Here is a 19721-nt window from a genome sequence, read left to right on the forward strand (position 1 = left end):
ATACAGATTTTTTTAAGTAAACCATTTAAAATAGATAACTTATGCTAAGGCCTAACCTTATTACAAATTATTAATATCATTTACATTAAATACAAAATAATATTAAGCAGTACATTTTTGCTGCCATATTTTAAAGAAAGTCAGTCCACTGAATTGGTGGAAGTCACAGGCTAAGCCTCTGGAATCAGAGTTTGCTGAAGTGCTAAACTAGCTTTTGACAGCAGTGCAGAGAGAATATTTTCTCTATTTCAGTTTATTCACCTAGTTCAGTTCAATGACAAGTTCATTTAAAGTTGAGAAACCAATTGGGAGTTAAAAAAGAAGGAAAGCTTGCTATCCTCTTCCAATCTATGAATAAAAGCTAGGTGTAAGAGGATGAGGTCTACTAGTTCTAAAATTTTAAAGGACATAGTGGCCAGAAACAATCAATCAGTTCAATTCATTAATTACAGATAATACTTCCCTTCTTTAATAAATCAGTATGTTTTAAATACAAAACATGTCTGATAAGAAAAAAGCTATGTATCTAGCACAGTGGTTTTCAAACTGTGGGTGGTGACGCAGTACTGGGTTGCGGAACGTAAGGCACTGGGTCGCGGTGGCTCTGGTCAGCACTGCTGACCGGGCTGTTAAAAATCCCATTGGCAGTGCTCCCCGGCTAGGGCAGGCTAGTTCCTACCTATTCTGACACCGCGCTGTACCCTGGAAGCAGCCAGTAGTAGTTCCGGCTCCTAGGCGGGGGGCGGCATGGGGCTCTGTGCATTGCCCCTGCCCTGAGAACTGGCCAATGGGAGCTGGGGGGGAGGGGTGGGGGAGCCCAGCGCCTGCAGGTGAGAGCCGTTTGGAGCCGCTTGTGTGCCTCTGCCTAGGAGCCGGACCTGCTGCTGGCCACTTCCGGGGCGCAGCGCGGTTCGCGGTGCCAGGACAGGCAGCAGCCTGCCTTAGCACCCCCGTTGCTCTGCTGACTGGGAGCTGCCTGAGGTAACTCCGTGCCCCAATTCCCTGCCCCAGCCCTGAGCCCCCCAAAACCTGGAGCCCCTTCCTGCACCCCAAACCCTTCATCCCGAAGCCTTGCTCCACAGTCTGCACCCCCAGCCCACAGCCCTAAACCCCTTCCGTACCCTAACCCCAGCCCAGGACCCCTTCCCACACCCTGAACCCCTCATTCCCAGCCCCACCCCACACCCTATCCCTCTGCCCCAGCCCTGAGCCCCTCCCACACCTCAAGCTCCGTTGGGTCATGGGCATCAACAATTTTCTTCAGCTGGGTCACCAGAAAAAAAGTTTGAAAACCACTGATCTAGCACATTGAAGGTAGTTTTATTTAATTTTTTTTTAAAATCCTGTTTTTGTGCATTTTAATTGAATCTGAGTATCCACTGAAACAGAGGCTGAGACAAATCACAAGTAAAAAAATTAATCATCATCAAGTAAATAAGAAATATATCATTCACCATTTTCCAACAGAATAAAAAAGTGAACATTAAGAATCTGAATAAATGCAAGTTAAGCAATGCAACTGCTTAAATAAATGTGCACAGATATAGTGAATCTTCCTGGTTAGCAAAAAGCAGCACAAATTTAATGAAAAGCCTCTATTTAGTTCCAAATCAACTTGTTTTAATGGTTACCAGCCAATAAGAATAAACCTTTCTTTAAGAAAATAACTGAAGTAAAAATGCAAAACACAATTAAAATAGATTATTTAAACCAAGGTTCCTACTTGCTGATTTAAATAGTTTTGATTTAAATCAATCCTTCCTGCTTAGAAAAATGGAAAAAACATACACATTCTTTCCCACCTTCATATTGCTACAACCGTTTCCCTAAGGCTTTCACTTCCACTTTTCAACTGACAGCCAAAAGCAATACATACCCCTTACTTCATCAAATATGCACTCAACACAAAGCCTTAACAGTGACCTCATATGCTTTTATATCAACAGATTAAAACATCTGACTATCACACATTCTATGCATCTGGGAAATTATTTTGCCTTAGCCCTACTGAGGTCAATGTTAAGGTTTTGCATTAAAGTGCCAGTTTTAAGCCTGGACACATATTTTTGTGAACCTGCAAGGGTGATGGCTGCCATCTTGGCCAAAACCAGGCATTGAACAGATGACCTCCAGAACTAAAAGCATGCTTGTGCTAAAGAGCCAGGCTCTCAGAGTTGTCACAGACTTGCATCCATAGGTCAACATACACACTGACCAATGGGTGACACAAGCAAAATGTGTAACAAATTACTGAAATGTGAAATGTATATTTTGGCAATTCACGTCATAGTTTACAAATCACAGTTTTCAAATTACAAAATTGGTGGTAAAGTGGTCACATGAATCCTGGATTCTATCATTGGTTCTGGGAGGCGTGTGGTGTATAGCAGTTACAGATAGGATAATGAAAACTGATTTAGTCATTCTGAAAGGCAGTGAATAAGACTGGGTTTTGTCATGTTGGAGACCTAGGTTCTATGCCTGTAATGACTTTGCATAAGCCCTACTAACTTGAAAGGGGAGAGGTAAGAAGAAGCGTGTTCAGTAGCTCTTCCCTTTCTCCCAGGCTGGGGTTCATCGTTTCAATCAATAATATGGGGATATAAACAAAAGTTAGCAGAGATGAGATTTCAACTCCTGAACTATTTACTTCCATTACTGGGCATCCCTAAATCAATCAGACAGGAAGAGCAGGCTAATTAGAAAGGATCACTACTGTCATGACTATCTAAGTCAGTCATTATGGGAAAGGAAATCAAGAAAAAGCGCATGATGCTTCAGTGAAATTTTGGTAAAACTCAGATGCACACATTATGCAAATGAGCTATAGTCACATTCAGAAGTGTAGCTTCTTAAAACTCTTTGCTTATTTTACTATAGTTAGCTTTGCAGAGGCAACACAGTCATGAAAGCATGAGCTGGAGTGTACTGTAGCTTATTTAGCTTCAAAATTGTCAGCTAAATTTGAGTTGTAGAAATTTCATCCCACTGGAACATTCAGCTACTACAGTGATAGATGCTTCTGAAATGAAAACAGTTACTAGTAGTGCTGAGAGAAACTGCAGGAATACAGCTCAATTTAAAATTCCTGGTTTAGTGAGACAAATCGTTTAAATTTGCAGTTTGAGCAAATCAGCAATGGAAGCCACTCAGTAAAAAATGAATATGGAACCACACAATACCACTTTTCACAAAATCATTTTTCAGACTACATAACAAATTTACCTAATTGGAGTGGCAATATAGTATAGTGTAAAGGTCACTGAACTGGGAGTCAAGAGACCCTGGATTCTATTCCCAGCCATGCCAATGACTTGCTATGTAATCTTCAGCAAGTCATTTCACCTCTGTTTCTGTTTACATTTTGCTTATGCTGTAAGCTCTCTGGGGACAGGTATTGTCTTTTTATTATGTGTTTGTGCAGTGCCTACCACAATGGGGCTCTGGTCCATGACTGGGGTTCCTAGGTGCTACCTTATACAAATAACTACAGCTGGAGTTCTTAAGTTTAATATCACAGAAATATTTATTTTAATCTAATTAGACCATTAGCAGATGTTTAGAATGTTGCTATTGCAGCATTCTAGCAAAAATACTAACTTCTGGGATTCATGGTCCATAAAGGTGGAATAAAGAGAGAACACTTCACAGAACTGGGTACAGCAACTATCATACAAATAAAAGGGAAAGACTTATGGTGAAGGAAAAACTAAGAGGAAACTGAAATATAGAAGTATTTTCCTACTAGCTATGGTGAGTGAGGAAACGGCAAAGAATCAGAAAAATTAAGATGAGATGTGAAGAAAAGACATTATTAAGATAAATACCCAGAACAAGTGAACAAAAATGCACAAACAAACTTAGAAGAAAGTGACAGGGAGAATGTAGACTGGAGAAGTGGAGACTGGAGAGTAAGTCAATTCAGTCTAAATTAAGGGTAGCACGGAGCAAATCCATGGAATGTTTTAAAAGCTTGACATCTGATCCAGCTTTCCACTGACTTCAGTGGGAGTTGGCTCAGGCCCTAAAAAGTTTTTAACTACAAAGAAAACTGATACACTCACCCCAACTCTGTCATGCCATCTACAAATTCCTTTTTACTGAATTCACATTGAGTGGCTGCCCTGAACTTCCATGCTATGACCAAGACGCTGATACTGGCAGGGTCCAGGCTTAAATCATCACAAAACTGCTGAATTCCATCAATACCAATTTTATTTTCATCCTGTGGGTCTGCAGTCAAAAATATAAAAAGTATTACAAAACATATTAAAAACTTTCCTACAGACTAATGATCTGAACAGTTTTGATATGCTGCAGTGCAGAAGCTATTGTACGAGTACTTTGCAAATATATTCATTCTTAATTAGGACATCAATTTGAAATCTAGTCTATTTCAAAAAATGAGTTAAAAGGTATATCTTCCAAAGACCCCCTGCCAATTTTTGTGGTTTTTTAAATTATTTTTAAAAATAATGATTACCCCTTAGATATTTTCCCCTTCTCCCCATTGCTGTGTGAAAGACCCACAAAAACAATAGGTGGAACTGCCTAACTATAGGGAAGAAATACTGAAATTGATTATACTCAGAGTGCTATAAAATGCACAAGTAGATAAGGCATTTGCTGGTTAGAACACTACAACAGATGAAGGAGAAACACCAAATTTAGCTACAGATTCTTTTTCCTGGTAGTGATGTATGAGAAGGGAAGAACTTAAATTTCAGAGCCCAGGGTTAATTTGGGAGGCTGGAAGTGAGGGGGTATTTTTTTGTTTGTTTGTTTTAAATACTTGCAGAGTGACCAAATCAATGAGACACAATGTTTATTTAGTGCCTAGCACAACAGGCCTCAACCTAGATGAGGCCACTCAGGACCACTGTGACGTACATAACTGTTTAATAAGAAGTGGTTACCACTTAGGATAGAATCACACATTGTAATTGCCAGTGTCAGTTTATGTCACAAACATAATTATAAACATTTAATATGGAAAACTAAATCTTACAAAAAACCCCAAACAAACAAAACCCCCAAACAAATCCTTCATGAAAATTATATTGGATTTTTAATTAGTCTGACCCCAAGAAATGATTAAAAAGAAGCAGTTACTGTACTATACAGGCATGGCAACTATTTTATTTTGCTATAGAATAGGAATTGCACTATAATGCAGGATTCTCTTAAAAATGTACTATGGTTACACACAAGTAGTATCTTCAAAGTTATCCTTCTATTTTTCATATACAATATGTACTACTCAAAATACAGAACTGTTTTTCCCAAATTTAAATGCAACGAGTCATAAGTTTTTCTTTAATTACAATAGCTTACTATATTACAGCTACAGTTAAAATGCAACTGAAATATTCTTTTAAGTTTGATATTTTGGATAACTAATTGGTATAGACTTCAACTGTTCAGTCCTTTATTAGACCCTGATCCTGCAATCTGATCAGACTGCAAGATCAGGGCCTTAAAATGCAGCTTCATTTTAACATCGCTTTGGTTTCCCAGAGGTTTCTGAATGACTAAAGATTAAAAGTAGCCAGTAATTAAATAAGGACTTGATGCAGCAGTTACTACTTGCTTATCTTTCTCCCGGGTGTAATTCCACTGAAATCGATGGAACTAAGTGTTGGAGGAAAGAGTAAAGCTATCTAGTGTGTTGTAAGGATCAGGCTCCAAGAGAATATCTTGATTTATTAAGTTTTAAAATTATTCTTATAATATTTCCGGTGAAATTTTGTCTCCAGTGAAGCCAATGGTAAAACTCCCACTGGCTTCAAAGAAGACAAGATCCCACTCTTAGTGTTAGTATTCACAATACACCTCTACCTCGATATAACGCTGTCCTCGGGAGCCAAAAAATTTTACTGCGTTATAGGTGAAACCACATTATATCGAACTTGATTTGATCTGCCGGAGTGCGCAGCCCCGCCCCTCCAAGAGCGCTGCTTTACCGCGTTATATCCGAATTCGTGTTATATCAGGTTGCATTATATCAGGGTAGAGGTGTATCTGGGCAACTGAGGGAATAATAAAAATGAACATGCATTGATTTGATTTGGATGTTACTCACTAAAAAAGCAAAAAAACACTTAAACGATAGTACAGTTGGACAATGAAAGATGTGTCATCTCACATTTCAAACATGATGCCATCTACACATTTTTCTTTAGGTTCTATAAACAAACCCTTTCTAAGGGCTTAAAAAGGAACCCTGGCCAGGCAGCTAAGGTACAAAATTTAGTTTCTGTTTAACAAAAGAAAAAGATGTTTAAAAATACTAATATGAATAGAAACGCTTTCATGATACATTTTTCCCTTATTAATTTATCTGAAAATTTGTTTAGATTTACATATGTCCTTACAGCCTTTTCAGTCCTAACAACGTTGCAATATTGTGCTGATGCATGAAAACAACAAAACTGACTAGACTATTTTCTTTCAACAAACTGAAATGAAGTAGAAAAGTAAACAGCACAAATAATGAAAGCTAAATAAGATTCATAAAATTCCTGCAGTATTCAAGTATAGGTAACCGTTCAGAATGTAAATATATATATATTTTTAACCTCAGCTTCCTTTAAAATTGGCAAACAAAAGCCAAGGACTGATATAAATAAAAGCAAAATTAAACCGAGTGGTTTAGTAAACTTCTACAAGTACACACAAATGTTCCAGTTTGCCTCAATCTCTGTGCTCATACAACTCAATGCAACCTTATGTTTTTAAAATGAAATTTTGAAGATCATCTCTGTCTGTAATATGGAACAAGCCTTTATGATATTCAAAACCTTTCAAAATAGTGTAGTTATTAATATGAAAGAGACTAATGTACATACAAAGCAATTCTGGCAAAAATCATAACCATATAGTAGGTTTAAAAAGGATTCAGACTAGACAAAAGTCTGGTCAAATATCCATTTAAAAAAATGTCTAGATGAAGATTTAGATTTAAGCAACAGATAGTAATGATTCAGAGCTGCTTCATTCTATTCAATAAACATTTACATGCATTAATATAAAATATTAACATTTCAAAAGGAGCTCTTACACTGGATCACGTCAATTCTTACACTTCCATGGCCATTTTTTCCCCTTTTATTTTTCCTCTTCTTTTAAACACTACCATAAAATAAAAAAGAAATGGAAAATAAAACACAACTCCACCTTTAATTCACTTCCTTGTGAGTATGTTTTTCCTAGCATATCTAAACAGCAGGTGATCTGGCATATCATTTATGATGTAATATGCAAGCACAAAGGGTAAATTAAGGATGGAGTTTCAACCTTAATTCTGAGTTTCCTTGATTAATAGTGTTATCAGACCCTTTCTTGTAGCTGAAAGTGTTCTTGTGGTTTAAAATAAAAGATTACCCCCTTTTATCTCAACTATACTTAAACATTTAATAGAGAAATTACAGCCATAATTTTACCATGCAAAGTAACATCACATACCAAAATTCTTTAACAGATTTCATGGACAAGAGATCAAATACTATGCATAATGTGCTTGTACAGAGCCATGGTCAAGTCCATAAGTAACTGATTTTAGTCTATTTTTTTTTCTAACTTCACATGCAGTCCTTCCTATTGTTAAGGTGATTTATACTTTATAAAACAAAATTTTGACTTCCATAGGGAACATAAGACATGCAAGAAGAAGAAGAAGGAAAAAAAACAGCCTTACATTCCAGAGAATCTCCTATTACAGCTACATACAGATAGAAAATTAAAAGTAGGATATTGCATTAGCAGTCTTAAAAGATGTTATCAGTGGCAAAAATGTAAAGTAGAAACGTAATTCAAATGAAATAGTTAAAAGAGTGATCCTTACCTTTGTACCTGTTATACAATTGTTCTAATTTCTTTCTGTCTATTGAATTTTTCATGGATTCTTTGTAGTACAAGTCTGGGTTCTGGAAGTAGTTGTCTGTTGCCACTTCTAGTTTCCACTCATTCTGCATTAAGCAATATATAGCAGTCCTTTCACCAGCCTGGGTAAATGCCATAAACTGGCGGACCTTGTCCTTCTGAGACGATTTAAGCTTATGCTTTGGGATGCAAAAGAAGCAGGAAAGCCAATGAAGCTAATCCAGAAGTTTGTTTCAGCATTCTACTACTAATACCTATCTTTTAAAGGGGTTTAGTTTTCTTGGTGTGTGACAAGTTTCACTTCAGAATTAAAGGAAGACAAAGCCTTGCTCTTCTGCAGTTAAAAAGACAGCACTTCTGGAAACTGAAATGACAGCATCTGTATGTACATTTTAGTAGCAAATATTCTGGCAACAATAAATTCAAATTTGTGTTCCTGCTCACGTACACACAATTGTTTTGTACGAAAATTGTTTGATCTCCAGGTATTTCCCATTAAATTCAGAATTATTTGGTTAAAAACTCTAAAATACTACTGTTATGACAATTGGGTCTATTCGCTGAAAAAAAGTCTACCATTAATGATAAAATATGTTTCAAAGGTATGAGTCATACAAAAATCAGAGATTCTGTAAATAAAGGCCTTGAGAAATATCTAAAAAGTTTAACAGTTGACTTAAGATTTTTCCTAATTAATTTCTAGTGCTAGTGAACAATAGTGTTTTCCAGCTGATTATTTAAGGCAGTTAAAGTTACAAAGCACTTTTCAATTTTAACACTGGGAACTTGTTCACTGTTGCTTTCAGAAAAAGTGAGCTCAAAAGGAAATAAAACTGATAAAGAAGCCAAGCAAGAGATTCACTCAATATTATGAGTTTACAAAAAGTTTTTGTAAATCTAATCAAAAGCTTTAATATGTTCTGACAATAGAAGAGATGTTTATATTAACCAATATAATTGGCTACTTTTATTCAGTAGAAAATAGGGTTTATAGGAACCTGAAATGTTTTTCTCAATGGCAATGAGTTGTGGCAAACCATAGCTCTATGTTCCCAGAGGATACTTCTGGAGAATACAGGAGTTGGGGGAAAGAGGTTTGAAAGAGAGCAAAAATCTGCTACCAATGTGTTTTACCATTATTCTCTGCTGTACATAAAGTAACTTTTTAAAAAAAATCAAACTCTCTTTGGGTTTCAATACATCTCTTTTACTCATCATAGTTAGTACAGTACAAGTTATGTTTCTGGGTAGATAACTAAGTTATCTGGGTAAACACTTCATAATTTGCTCACCCTAGTATTTAACAACAGTGTAAAGTGACGCATTGACTTGCTAATACCTGATTATTAGAACAAGCTTTTATAATGTATTCTACTGCACACAGGGCCGGCTCTGGCTTTAAAAAAAAACCAACCTGCTGCGCAGCCGTAGCACGGGTGCAGGGGGACCGGCTGGAGGGGGAGGGAGCGGGTGGGAGAGAGAGAGAAGGGGGCGGCCAGGGCTACAGCAAGGGGCGCTGCCACGCGGCCCCTCCCGCTGCGCCACCTCCTGCCACCTGCCGCGAGGGCTCCGCTCTGGTCGGCGGGGAGGGAAGGAAGAGGCCTGCCCTGCAGGGAGCTCTGGTTCTCTGCGCCGCCGCCCCCTACAGGGCGGCTGGAGCGGAACAAGAACAACAACAACAACAAAAAAGCGGCCGTGCCGCCCTAGGATTGGGCAGAATGCCGCCTCCAACAATCTGCCGCCCCAAGCACCAGCTTGCTCAGCTGGTGCCTAGAGCCGGCCCTGACTGCACATCCCTGTTTCATGTTCAATGTGACACTACAGTTTAAATATACATACATCTTCTAGTCCACCCTTAACTCTTTTACACACTCTACATATAATCATATCATTAAAAGATTATTGCAGATGATATAAGACAAGAAGTGCATCATATGCACAAGAAAGGGACTTTGTTCTTTCCTTCACAAATTTATTTTCTAAATATTGAAAAAATACAGAAAAGAATACTCATAAAATGGGAACAACTTTATAGCCACAGAAATAATTGCAATTGATTTTTCAAAGGAAATGTTAAATTATCTTTGTTGTTTCCCTACTGGAGATATTGTGTACATCTATTTATATTTTAAAAAATCCTAAATTTTTCTTGAAGTAGAAATATAAGAAATTTTTCCTACAATAAAATCTTGTACATTTAAACAAGAGTCTTTCTAAGTTACAATTAATTTAGTGTTGGGTGACTTCACAATAGGAATCTGTAATATAACTTTTAGTTGTCATGGTTGTTAGAGACAATGTGGGTGAGGTAATATCTTTTATTAGACCAACTTCTGGTGGTGAAAGATACAAGCTTTCACCACTAGAAGTTGGTCCAATAAAAAATATTACCTCACCCACCTTGTCTCTCTAATATCCTGGGACAACATGGCTACAACACTGCAAACTACAAGTTATGTCATATATATAAGGTCTATGAACTTCAAGTAACCTGTCTCTTTTCTGCTTCAAAAGGACAGAGATGGTAAAGAAGATCATTCACTTCACCACTCTGCCAATGCAGAATTGTTCTCCAAAACACAGTTTAAGTCCCATTTAAATTACATACATGAACAGATTCTTTTTAAAAAAGATACATAGAAATCATTTTTTCTAGCATGTCTTCTTTCTAAATGATCGCAACATAGTATGTATATTTTGTAATAGGTCACAATGAGGTGAAATACTTTATGTACTCTGACTTGAAAAGTACAATCTGCCACATCACCACCAAAATTCTAAAAATTGTTAAAATATATCACCTATTTAAAACAGATGTTGCAAGATGAGGCCTAATTTGGACTCTTTCCGAAATAGCTTTGATCACCTTTTAATTAATTGTAAATTCCTGTTACTTTTCTGGGCTTTCCAATTATGTACTTGCACAGCAGTGATCGGCCTTGGAATGTTGCTCAGTGGGACATAAACCTGCTTTCTTTTGCATGAACATATATTTCCCCTATACTCAGTCAAATATTTATTCCAATAACAATCTATATATGCATTTCTATTTTGCCAATCATAGTCACATCTAGGTGCCCAAATACAATTTAAGCTTTGGTATTATCCTGATAGGAGTTTCCCAGTGCAATGGATTTGTACTCGCTAGGCTGACTTTCTTTGGGGAACAGTGTGGTGGGCTAGAAGAAAACTTGCCAGCTCAAATAGTGGAGCCTCCCCTGAGGAAAATGACAATACCCTTCTTTGACAACAATTTATGGAGTCACGGTTGTGATTTCACAGTTAGGGCTGAAAGAGGGTTTCCAATTTCCATATTATGGATGATTTTTCATTCTCGTCTAACTTTCTTTCCTTACAAAACAACAACACTGAGCAAGTCCGTGAGGAACGAGGGTGGCGCAACCACTCCAAGTGAGGGGGGGGAGGGGAGTTTCCCTGGAGCTCCCTAAACCACCTTCCCCAAGCTCAGCACAGACACGTGCAGCACAAATGCAAGACACCCCATAAGCCGACTTAAATCCTCCCTTCCCCGCCACCCCAGCAGGGAGCTCCTCGCTGCTTCCCAAGGCCCTGCAAACTCCCAACCCCCGAAACCTGTGCAGCCCAATTCCGCTGGGGGCGGCGGCCTGGGCCGGGCCCCACCCTCCCAAAAGACGGACACCGGGACAGGAGGAGGGAGGGACTCGGCTCCAGCCTCCTGCCTTGGAAGCCCAAAGCCCAAAAAAGGGCAAGTACGTGCCGCTGCTCCCAGGCTCAGCTCTCAAAATACCCAAAGCCTCGCTCCGCCCCCTCCGCGGGACCCTCCCGGCCGGGCGCCTCACGCCGCGGGCTCTGCCACCAGCCCCCCGGGACCCTCACTACCCCCCCGGCCCTGGCGGGGCCCTCCCTCTCCGCGCTTCTGTCCCTCTCCCTCCGGCCCCCTGCCCGGTGACCTTCCCTCCGCCCACCCCGCAGCAGGAAACACGGCTCCGCGCTGGCAGGGGCGGCGGGCGCTCTCCCCCCGCGGCGCTAGGATCGGGAGAAAGGGGGGTGGGGGGTATTTTCCCACCTACCATCTTATCCCCGGCGCTTTGACCAACTTCACTGCCCAGCGCCGCCGCCTCCTGCGCAGGCGCGCACCGGTTCTCCTCAGCCACCTATCGCTGAGCGGCGCCGGCGAGCGGGCCCTGGGCCCCGGCCGCCTCTCTGGGAGCAGCAGTCCCCGCCTCGTCGCCGCGCCACAGGCACTGGAAAGTCGGCGCCCGACTGGAGGGGCACAGGGGACTACATCTCCCATGATGCACCGGGTCGACGAGCCGGAGACTGTTACCCACCGTGCACCGCGCCGGCGAGTCGGGACTACATCTCCCAGAGAGCACTGCGCGCGAAACGGGGTGGCAGTTTGCTGCCAGGGCGAGTTAGGAACTACAAATCCCATGTGATACTGCGCTTAAAGGAGCCGCATCTGCACTCAGCAACCGATACTAAGGGAGGTAGCAGCTTGGCAGCTGGCGGTGTCGTCATTTTTCACGAGGGGGCCGTTGAGGCCGTTGGGTCGGGCGCCCAATAGGAGTAGGGATAACGGCACGCGGCACCACCCCGGCTCCCTGGGAGTGGCCGCCCCCCGCTGGCTGGCTCGCTCGCCTGCGGCTCCTCCCGCTGCAGGTGAGCCGGGCGGATGGAGGCAGCGGCAGCCGGAGCCTAAAGCGGCCACCTCGCCCCAACCGGGCCTCGAGAGCCCGCGGCACCCGGACTGGCCGCCGCCCTGAGGTAGGAGCGGGCCGGGCCGGTTACTCCTGCGCCGGGAGGGCGGAAGGGGGGTGACCCGGATCCTACAGCTGCGAGCGGGTTCCCTGCCCTTGCCGGGCACCGGGCCGAGTCACTCGCAAGTGACAGCGAAAAGCGGGGCTGCTGGGCCGGGACAGGCCGATGGGCACAGCCGGCCAAGTGGGGGCATCCCGCCCTGGAGAGACTCCGACACGCACAGCCCATGTTCCCCCCGCCACCCCCTCTCGGGTCAGCTCCCCCACCCCGGAGAGGCTGTGAGACGACACAGCGCGCAGCTTCTCCCCCTCCCTGGAGAGACCGTGACACACAGCGCAGCCCCCCTCACCCCCAAGAAACCGTGAGACTTACACATAGACACCGTGAGAGAGACAGCACAGCTCCCCTACCCCAGAGAGACCGTGACACACAGAACAGCTCTTCTCCCCGCCGCACCCCAGTCCTCAGCCTCCTCCCGGAGCCAGCACCTCGAACCATCTTCTGCACCAGCCCTGATCCTCCCAGAGCCAGAACCCTGTATCCCCTCCTACATCCCAACCCCCTGCCTCAGCCCTGACCCCTTCCCAGACTTTGCACCCCTCATCTCCCTCTGCATCCCAACACTCTGTCCTAGTGTGGAGCCCCCTCCCACACTGTGAACCCCTTGGCCCTAGCCCAGAGCCTGCACCCCCTCCTGAACCCTAAATCCCTGCCCAGCCTGGTGAAAGTGAGTGAGGGAGAGCAAGTGATGGGAGGGGGAGATGGAGTGAGCAGGGTGGGGTTTTGGGGAAAGGGCAGGGTAGATTTTGGGTTGCCCTTACATTCAAAAAGTGATCTTGGGCAAAAAGGGTTGGAGACCACTGTTGTAATGGAAAACCACAAACTTTTGCTCCTTTCCTTATCTCTAGAGAGAGCGAAACTGTATAGGACATGGCAAAATCTCTTTCAGATATATCCAGAAGGGAAAAGTTGTCCTCTTCACACGTGTGCGGAAATAGATTTATAACAAAACCAGCCAAATCCTCCCCAAACACTGGTTTAAAATCTGTTCCCAGTGAGACAGTTTGTTATGCTACCTATCCTGGTATGTCCCCCACACACCCCAGTCTCCTCCAGAATTAGTGATACTTGATAGCTTTGTCTCTTCAGAAGTTTATTCCTTAATGGGATGATTTCTGCTGTTCATTCCCATATGGGCAACTTCGGCCCTGACCTTGTAAACACTTATGCATATGTTTAATTTTACTACTAAACATGGCCACTGTTGGAGACAGGATACTGGACTAGCTGGACTGTTTCCAGTATGGTTGTTCTTATGTTCTTGACTGAACATCAACAGTTTCTTATTATAATTTTGGCTGGATTGTTATAGGATCTTCTCGGCACTGTAGAGGGTCTTCTCTGTCCTACCCTAGTCTTTCATTACTTACATTCAAATAAAACTAGTAATTAAATTCCACACTATATGCTACAATTAAGACATTATAGTTGATGAATTAAATATTCAAAATTAAGGCAATGCTCCTTTTTTCATATGACTTAAAATATGGTGTCTCAGTAGAATAAGATTTACAAATTCAGTTGGTAATATTTATTTTTAAATAAAGCAAGGGAATTCCATACAAAGGACTATGGTTAATGTAACTTTAGTTTTGAGAATTTAAACACTCAAATCATGAAAGGCAGAGTAAAGTTTGAATGCTTATTCCATTCCCTTTGCTTATGCCTCAAAATATAGGATTTCTTCATGGTTTTTAAAACTATTTTTCTGATGTTTTCCAAATTTTTGAGGGGGGAAAGCTACCCTGCAGTGAATTGTAACATGAAATTTCAGAGTAGCTTATTTTAGTAGTATAGACTGTTGAGAGTTAGGCTTATAACTGGATGATAAACTGAACCTTAACTATGGAGTAGCTACTATCATTCCACTGCAGTGTATTAACTGATCAGTAATTTATATTGTGCTTTTTCAAAAAAAATCCCTGTCATTAGCTCTTTGAAAAATCTTCTAACATATTTGGTTCATCCTACCTCCATGGTGGGTTGGCCTATGAATTTCAAATCCACTTTGTTGGCTGTGATGCCCCATTAATGTGTGTGGCTCGGTATTTTTGTTTGGTTTTGGTGTTTTTTGTGTTTGAGGTGTTAGTGGAAGTACTACAAAGATATATTAAATAGGAAGGGAAAGAGCTAGTGAAGGTCTCATTAGAGCAATGATATAAGTCCCTGTTCAGAAAAGAATTCCTATTCAGGATAGCACTTAAGCATAGTCTTAACTTTTAGCCTGTGCACAAGTACCTTTGACTTAATGCTTACATGCTTTCCTGAAACAATGCCATAAAGAAAAGGCTGTGGACTAGTGGGCAGGGTCTTTTGGGGGAGAGGTGGCTGTGACACTTCCTAGGGTTGTAAGGCACCTCACTATCACCTGCCCTTAACGTGAGGAAGCCTTGGCTGTGCCTGCAATGGGTCAGCTCCCCAACTGCAGTGGCCATGGGCAACACAGGCACTTACCTCTAGGCCTAGCAGGCCCTGCTGTCACTTTACTGCAGAGGCCCCCAAAGTGTGGGGTGTGCCCCCATAGGAAGGCATGGAGGACCATCTGGGGGGGCGCAGCGGGATCCAGGCCAGTCTGCACTGGGGCGGGGAGGGAGCATCACCCATCCCCTCCCGGCCACCAGTTCTGCTGTGATCTGGGACCAGGATTGCGGGCAAGGCTGGGAGTGGAATTGCACTTGGCCACAGGCCTAGCCGCTAGCCCCCACCATAGCCCGGCTGCGCCTCCGCTCCAGCCCCCAGCCGTGGCCCCAGACCCACCCCCAGCGGCAGCCCCAGCCTTGGTCCCCTTACCCCTGTCTGTGTCCACATCTTCCCCTGCCCCATCACAGCCCCGGCTCGAGGAAGGCAAGACAGGGGTAAGAGGGTGTGACCCTCAAAAGTTTGGGGACCACTGCTTTACAGGTTAGTGACTGGCACACTTCAACCTTTGAGCCCCCCGCCCCCAGGCATCTCCCTAGCATGTCCAGCCCCTGGTCCACTGGACACTTCAGTATTCACAGATTTGCTGCTTCCAAAGTAACGGTACACCCCAGCTATCCAGTTCCACCCCCGGTCATGTTTCTGCTTAACACACAGCAGTTAAATGTGTTTATAATGAAATCAAGTATTAAGTTTATTTAAGAAAGCACAGAGTCAAATAGTAGCAAGTAGAAGTACTGGAAACAAATGGTTATGTATAAAATAAAATCATAACACACGTTAGAGCCTAGATTTCATAAACAAGGTACTCTCCTGTCTTGTAAAGTATTGCTCACCCAAAATCTTTACAGCTAGGATGGCTGTGACCCTCCTTTCATGACACACTCTGTTTGTCTCCTAGGTGAAAGACCCGCTATGTCTCTTTCATTGCCAGATATACCAAAACAATCCTTCATCTTTACTCATAAACAGGGCACCCCTCTGCTGTTCCTGTAGGTTTCCTCTCTTGTAGATTTCACAGTCTCTTATTTAGACCCCGGCTAAGTGTGCAAATAGCATACACTGTGAGGCATACAATACCCATCTCTCCATCTGGCCATTTGTGTATCTGTAACCTCCTGCCTGAAAGGGACATTTCTGAGGTTTGTCACCTCCTGGTGACTTGCCATAACTCCAAGAGTTCGAGCATAATTTTCAGTATAGATACATAACTCCTTTAAATTTTATCTGTACATACATTTCACAATGATTGTGACAAGAATGGCCATACTGGGTCAGACCAATTATCCATCTAGCCCAGTATCCTGTCTTCTGACAGTGACCAATTCCTCTGAAGCACCTGGGAATGAACAGAACAGGTAATCATTAAATGATCCATCCCTTGTTGTCCACTACCAGGTTCTGGCAGTCAGAGGCTAGGGACACTCAGAGCATGGGTGTGACGTTCCCCTCTGGTATTATCTGGACTGGTGATCTGCTAGGTCACTCCAATCCTTGACTCTGGGAGCCAGCCTTACCCTGCTCTGCTGTGAGAACCCCCACTCCTGGGCTGTTCACACACAGCCTCTGGCATGTAAGCTGCTCCCAGCTACTTGCAACCGACTGACACTAGCCAATATCTCAGACACAATCCTACAAACCTCTGTCTTGCCGTGTCAGTTATGCCCGCTGGACGCTGCAAACTTATATGAGTTTGTCAATTTAACAAAGAAATTGGTATATACCAGGCTTGCTATCCCTAGGGGAGTCTCTGACATACTTCAAACCAAATGCACTGTTTCAGGTAGAATAAACAAACAAATTTATTAACTATAAAAGAGATTTTAAGTGATTATAAGTCAATGCACAAGTCGGATTTGGTCAAATGAAATAAAAGCAAAATGCATTCTAAGCTGATCTTAACACTTTCAATGCCCTTACAAACTTAGATGCTTCTCACCACAGGCTGGCTGGTTGCCCTTCAGCCAGGCTCTCCCCGTTGATCAGTGCTTCAGTCGCTTGGTGTGGTGTCTGTAGATGTAGGTGGAAGAGAGAGAGCGAGAGCATAGCATAGCAAATGTCTTTCCCTTTTATCATGTCCTTTTCTTTCCTCTTGGCTTAGTGCCCCCCCCGCCCTTCAGAGTCAGGTGAGCATCACCTCATTGCAGTCCCAAACTGACCAAAGGAAGGAGGGTGACTCACTCGAGAGTCCAACAGATCCTTTGTTGCTGCCTAGGCCAGTGTCCTTTGTTCCTGTGAGGCTGGGCTGAGTTTGTCTCATACCTGCCCTGATGAGGTGTGAACTGCCCCTCTGCTCTTGGAGAGTTTTTTGTCTGGGCTTGCTTTAAGCCATGAGGACACATTTTCAGCCTCATAACTATATACATGAAATTACAACCTACAACATTACTATAACAACAATGCTCAGTGCATCATGAGTCTTCCAAAGACACCCGGCATGACAAACTTTGCATTGGATACCACACAACCATTAGAACGTCACAACGGGGTTGCTTTTGGTAGAGATCTCACATGTCACCCTTTGGTGAGCTATTAGGGCCCTACTGAATTCACGGCCATGAAAAATGCATCATGGACCATGAAATCTGGTCTCCCCCTGTGAAATCTGGTCTTTTTGAGTGCTTTTACCCTATACTATACAGATTTCACAGGGGAGACCAGCATTTCTCAAATTGGGGGTCCTGACCCAAAAGGGAATTGCAGGGGGGTCATGGTATTGCCACCCTTACTTCTATGCTGCCTTCAAAGTTGAGTGGCTGGAGAGCAGCAGCTGTTGGCTGAGCGCCCAGCTCTGAAGGCAGTGCCCTGCCAGCAGCAGTGCAGAAGTAAGGGTGGAAATACCATACCATGCCATCCTTACTTCTGTGCTGCTTCTGGTGGCGACTCTGCCTTCAGAGCTGGGCTCCTGGCCAGCAGCTGCCACTCTCCAGCTGCCCAGCTCTGAAGGCAGTGCTGCCACCAGCAGCCGCACAGCAGTAAGGGTAGCAGCACTGCAACCCCCCCTGCCATAACCTTGCGACACCCCACCCCCCCAACTCCCTTTTGGGTCAGGACTCCTACAATTAAAACACCATGACATTTCAGATTAAAATAGCTGAAATCATGAAATTTATTATATTAAAATTGTATGACTGTGAAATTGACCAAAATGGACCGTGAATTTGGTAGGACCCTAGATATGAATATATCTGACCCAGAGGATCCCTGTAAAACCCTATGCATCTCCTGTGCCCTCTGCCAGTTGACACCAAGAGGTTGCTGAGTCACAGTGGGTCACTCCTTTCCAGTTCAGGGAAGAAACAGAATTTGGAACTGAAAAGCAATAGACACTGGGAAACAGAACATTTTGCTTAAATAGAAGGTCTTTCTGCCTACTAGTGTCTCTAAGTGAAGGAGTTGGGGTTTTCCCCCCTCTTTTTCTTGACTTAAGCAAACCACCCTTTGTTTGCTGTTCTGCTCTTTATTCTTTAGACCAGGTCTTGAGGGTTTATAGTGAGCAATTAAGGAATGTAGGCAGTGTTAAATGGCTGGATCTCTTAACCGTTCAATTCCAGACCAACGTTTTAAATGTATTAGAGAGACAAGGTGGGTGTGGTAGTAGCTTTTATTGGACCAACTTCTGTTGGTGAGAGATAGAAACTTTCGAATCACACACAGCTCTTCTTCTGACTTGAAGAAAAGCTCTGTGTGGCTCAAAAACTTGTCTCTCTCACCAACAGAAGTTGGTCCAATAAAAGATATTACCTCCCCCATCATGTCTCTCTAATATCCTTGGATTGATACAACTACATCATTTGAAATGTATAGCAGGATTTTTTTAAGTATATATTTTGGAGAGGTGTTAGCTGGACTCCATTACTTTCATAGGTTATGGCTACACTAAAGAGCTTACAGCGGCACAGCTTAATTGCTCCAGCCCCTGCGAGCGGTGGTAGCTGTGTCAGTAGGAGAAGTTCTCCCACTGACATAGCGCTGTCCACACCAGCGCTTAAACTGGCATAAGTTATGTTACTGAGGGGGGTGGCTAATTCACACCCCTGAGTGACATAATTTAAGTCAAGTTAAGCTGTAGTGTAGCCTTAGCCATAGTAATTCTTTCCACTAATTTTTTTTGTTTTGTTTTTCTTTTGGAATATAATACCCAGGTCCACCCACCAATTTTAAGACCCTTCATTGGCTTCTTCTCTCCCTATTAATCAAATCAAGTTTCTCATCCTTATTTTCAAAGTGCTTCACAGCTCAGGTCCTTCCTACATCTCCACTCATCTCTATTCACTCACTCAAGACACATGTCTACCTATGCTCTTCATGTCCTCTTACTCACAAACTCCTCTTTGTGCCACATTCCGTGATGCTGCTACCTGGAGCCCCCACTCCCTGACTCACTATGTTAAATCCACAACTATTCATCTTTCAAGCTCCTTAAAAAACATTTGTCTTCCAAATGGTCTTTAAACTCTAGCCCTATTGGCAATCTTTCTCTGGTTTAAAAACAGAATTAAAAAAAAATGACAAGCAGATTTTTTTCACTGTGTGTGTGTATATATGTATATATATTTTCACTGTGTGTGTATATATGTGTGTGTGTGTGTGTGTGTGTGTGTGTGTGTGTGTATATA

At 42.8% G+C, this 19721-nt stretch overlaps 2 protein-coding genes across 3 annotated transcripts in view; one reads left to right on the top strand and one right to left on the bottom strand.

The window, feature by feature from the left end:
* Positions 1–12083, bottom strand: part of DCUN1D2 (defective in cullin neddylation 1 domain containing 2) — a 64989-nt gene extending 52906 nt beyond the window's left edge. For both annotated transcript variants that reach the window (XM_024219556.3, XM_024219555.3), the window contains exons 1-3: positions 11934–12083; positions 7844–8060; positions 4065–4233 (exon numbers count right to left, since the gene is read on the bottom strand). In XM_024219556.3, coding sequence (XP_024075324.1) covers positions 4065–4233; positions 7844–8060; positions 11934–11936 — 389 coding nt within the window. In that variant the 5' untranslated portion in view covers positions 11937–12083. The remainder of the gene's footprint in view (positions 1–4064; positions 4234–7843; positions 8061–11933) is intronic.
* A 399-nt stretch (positions 12084–12482) lies between these two features.
* The window catches only part of TMCO3 (transmembrane and coiled-coil domains 3), a 72889-nt gene continuing 65650 nt past the window's right edge, over positions 12483–19721 (top strand). The window contains exon 1 of the mRNA XM_024219563.3: positions 12483–12630. The gene's annotated coding sequence lies outside the window, so the exon portion shown is untranslated. The remainder of the gene's footprint in view (positions 12631–19721) is intronic.

Source organism: Terrapene carolina, unplaced genomic scaffold, assembly GCF_002925995.2.
Source record: "Terrapene carolina triunguis isolate 2854851 unplaced genomic scaffold, T_m_triunguis-2.0 Scaffold21, whole genome shotgun sequence".
In the NCBI taxonomy this organism is placed as follows: domain Eukaryota; kingdom Metazoa; phylum Chordata; order Testudines; family Emydidae; genus Terrapene; species Terrapene triunguis.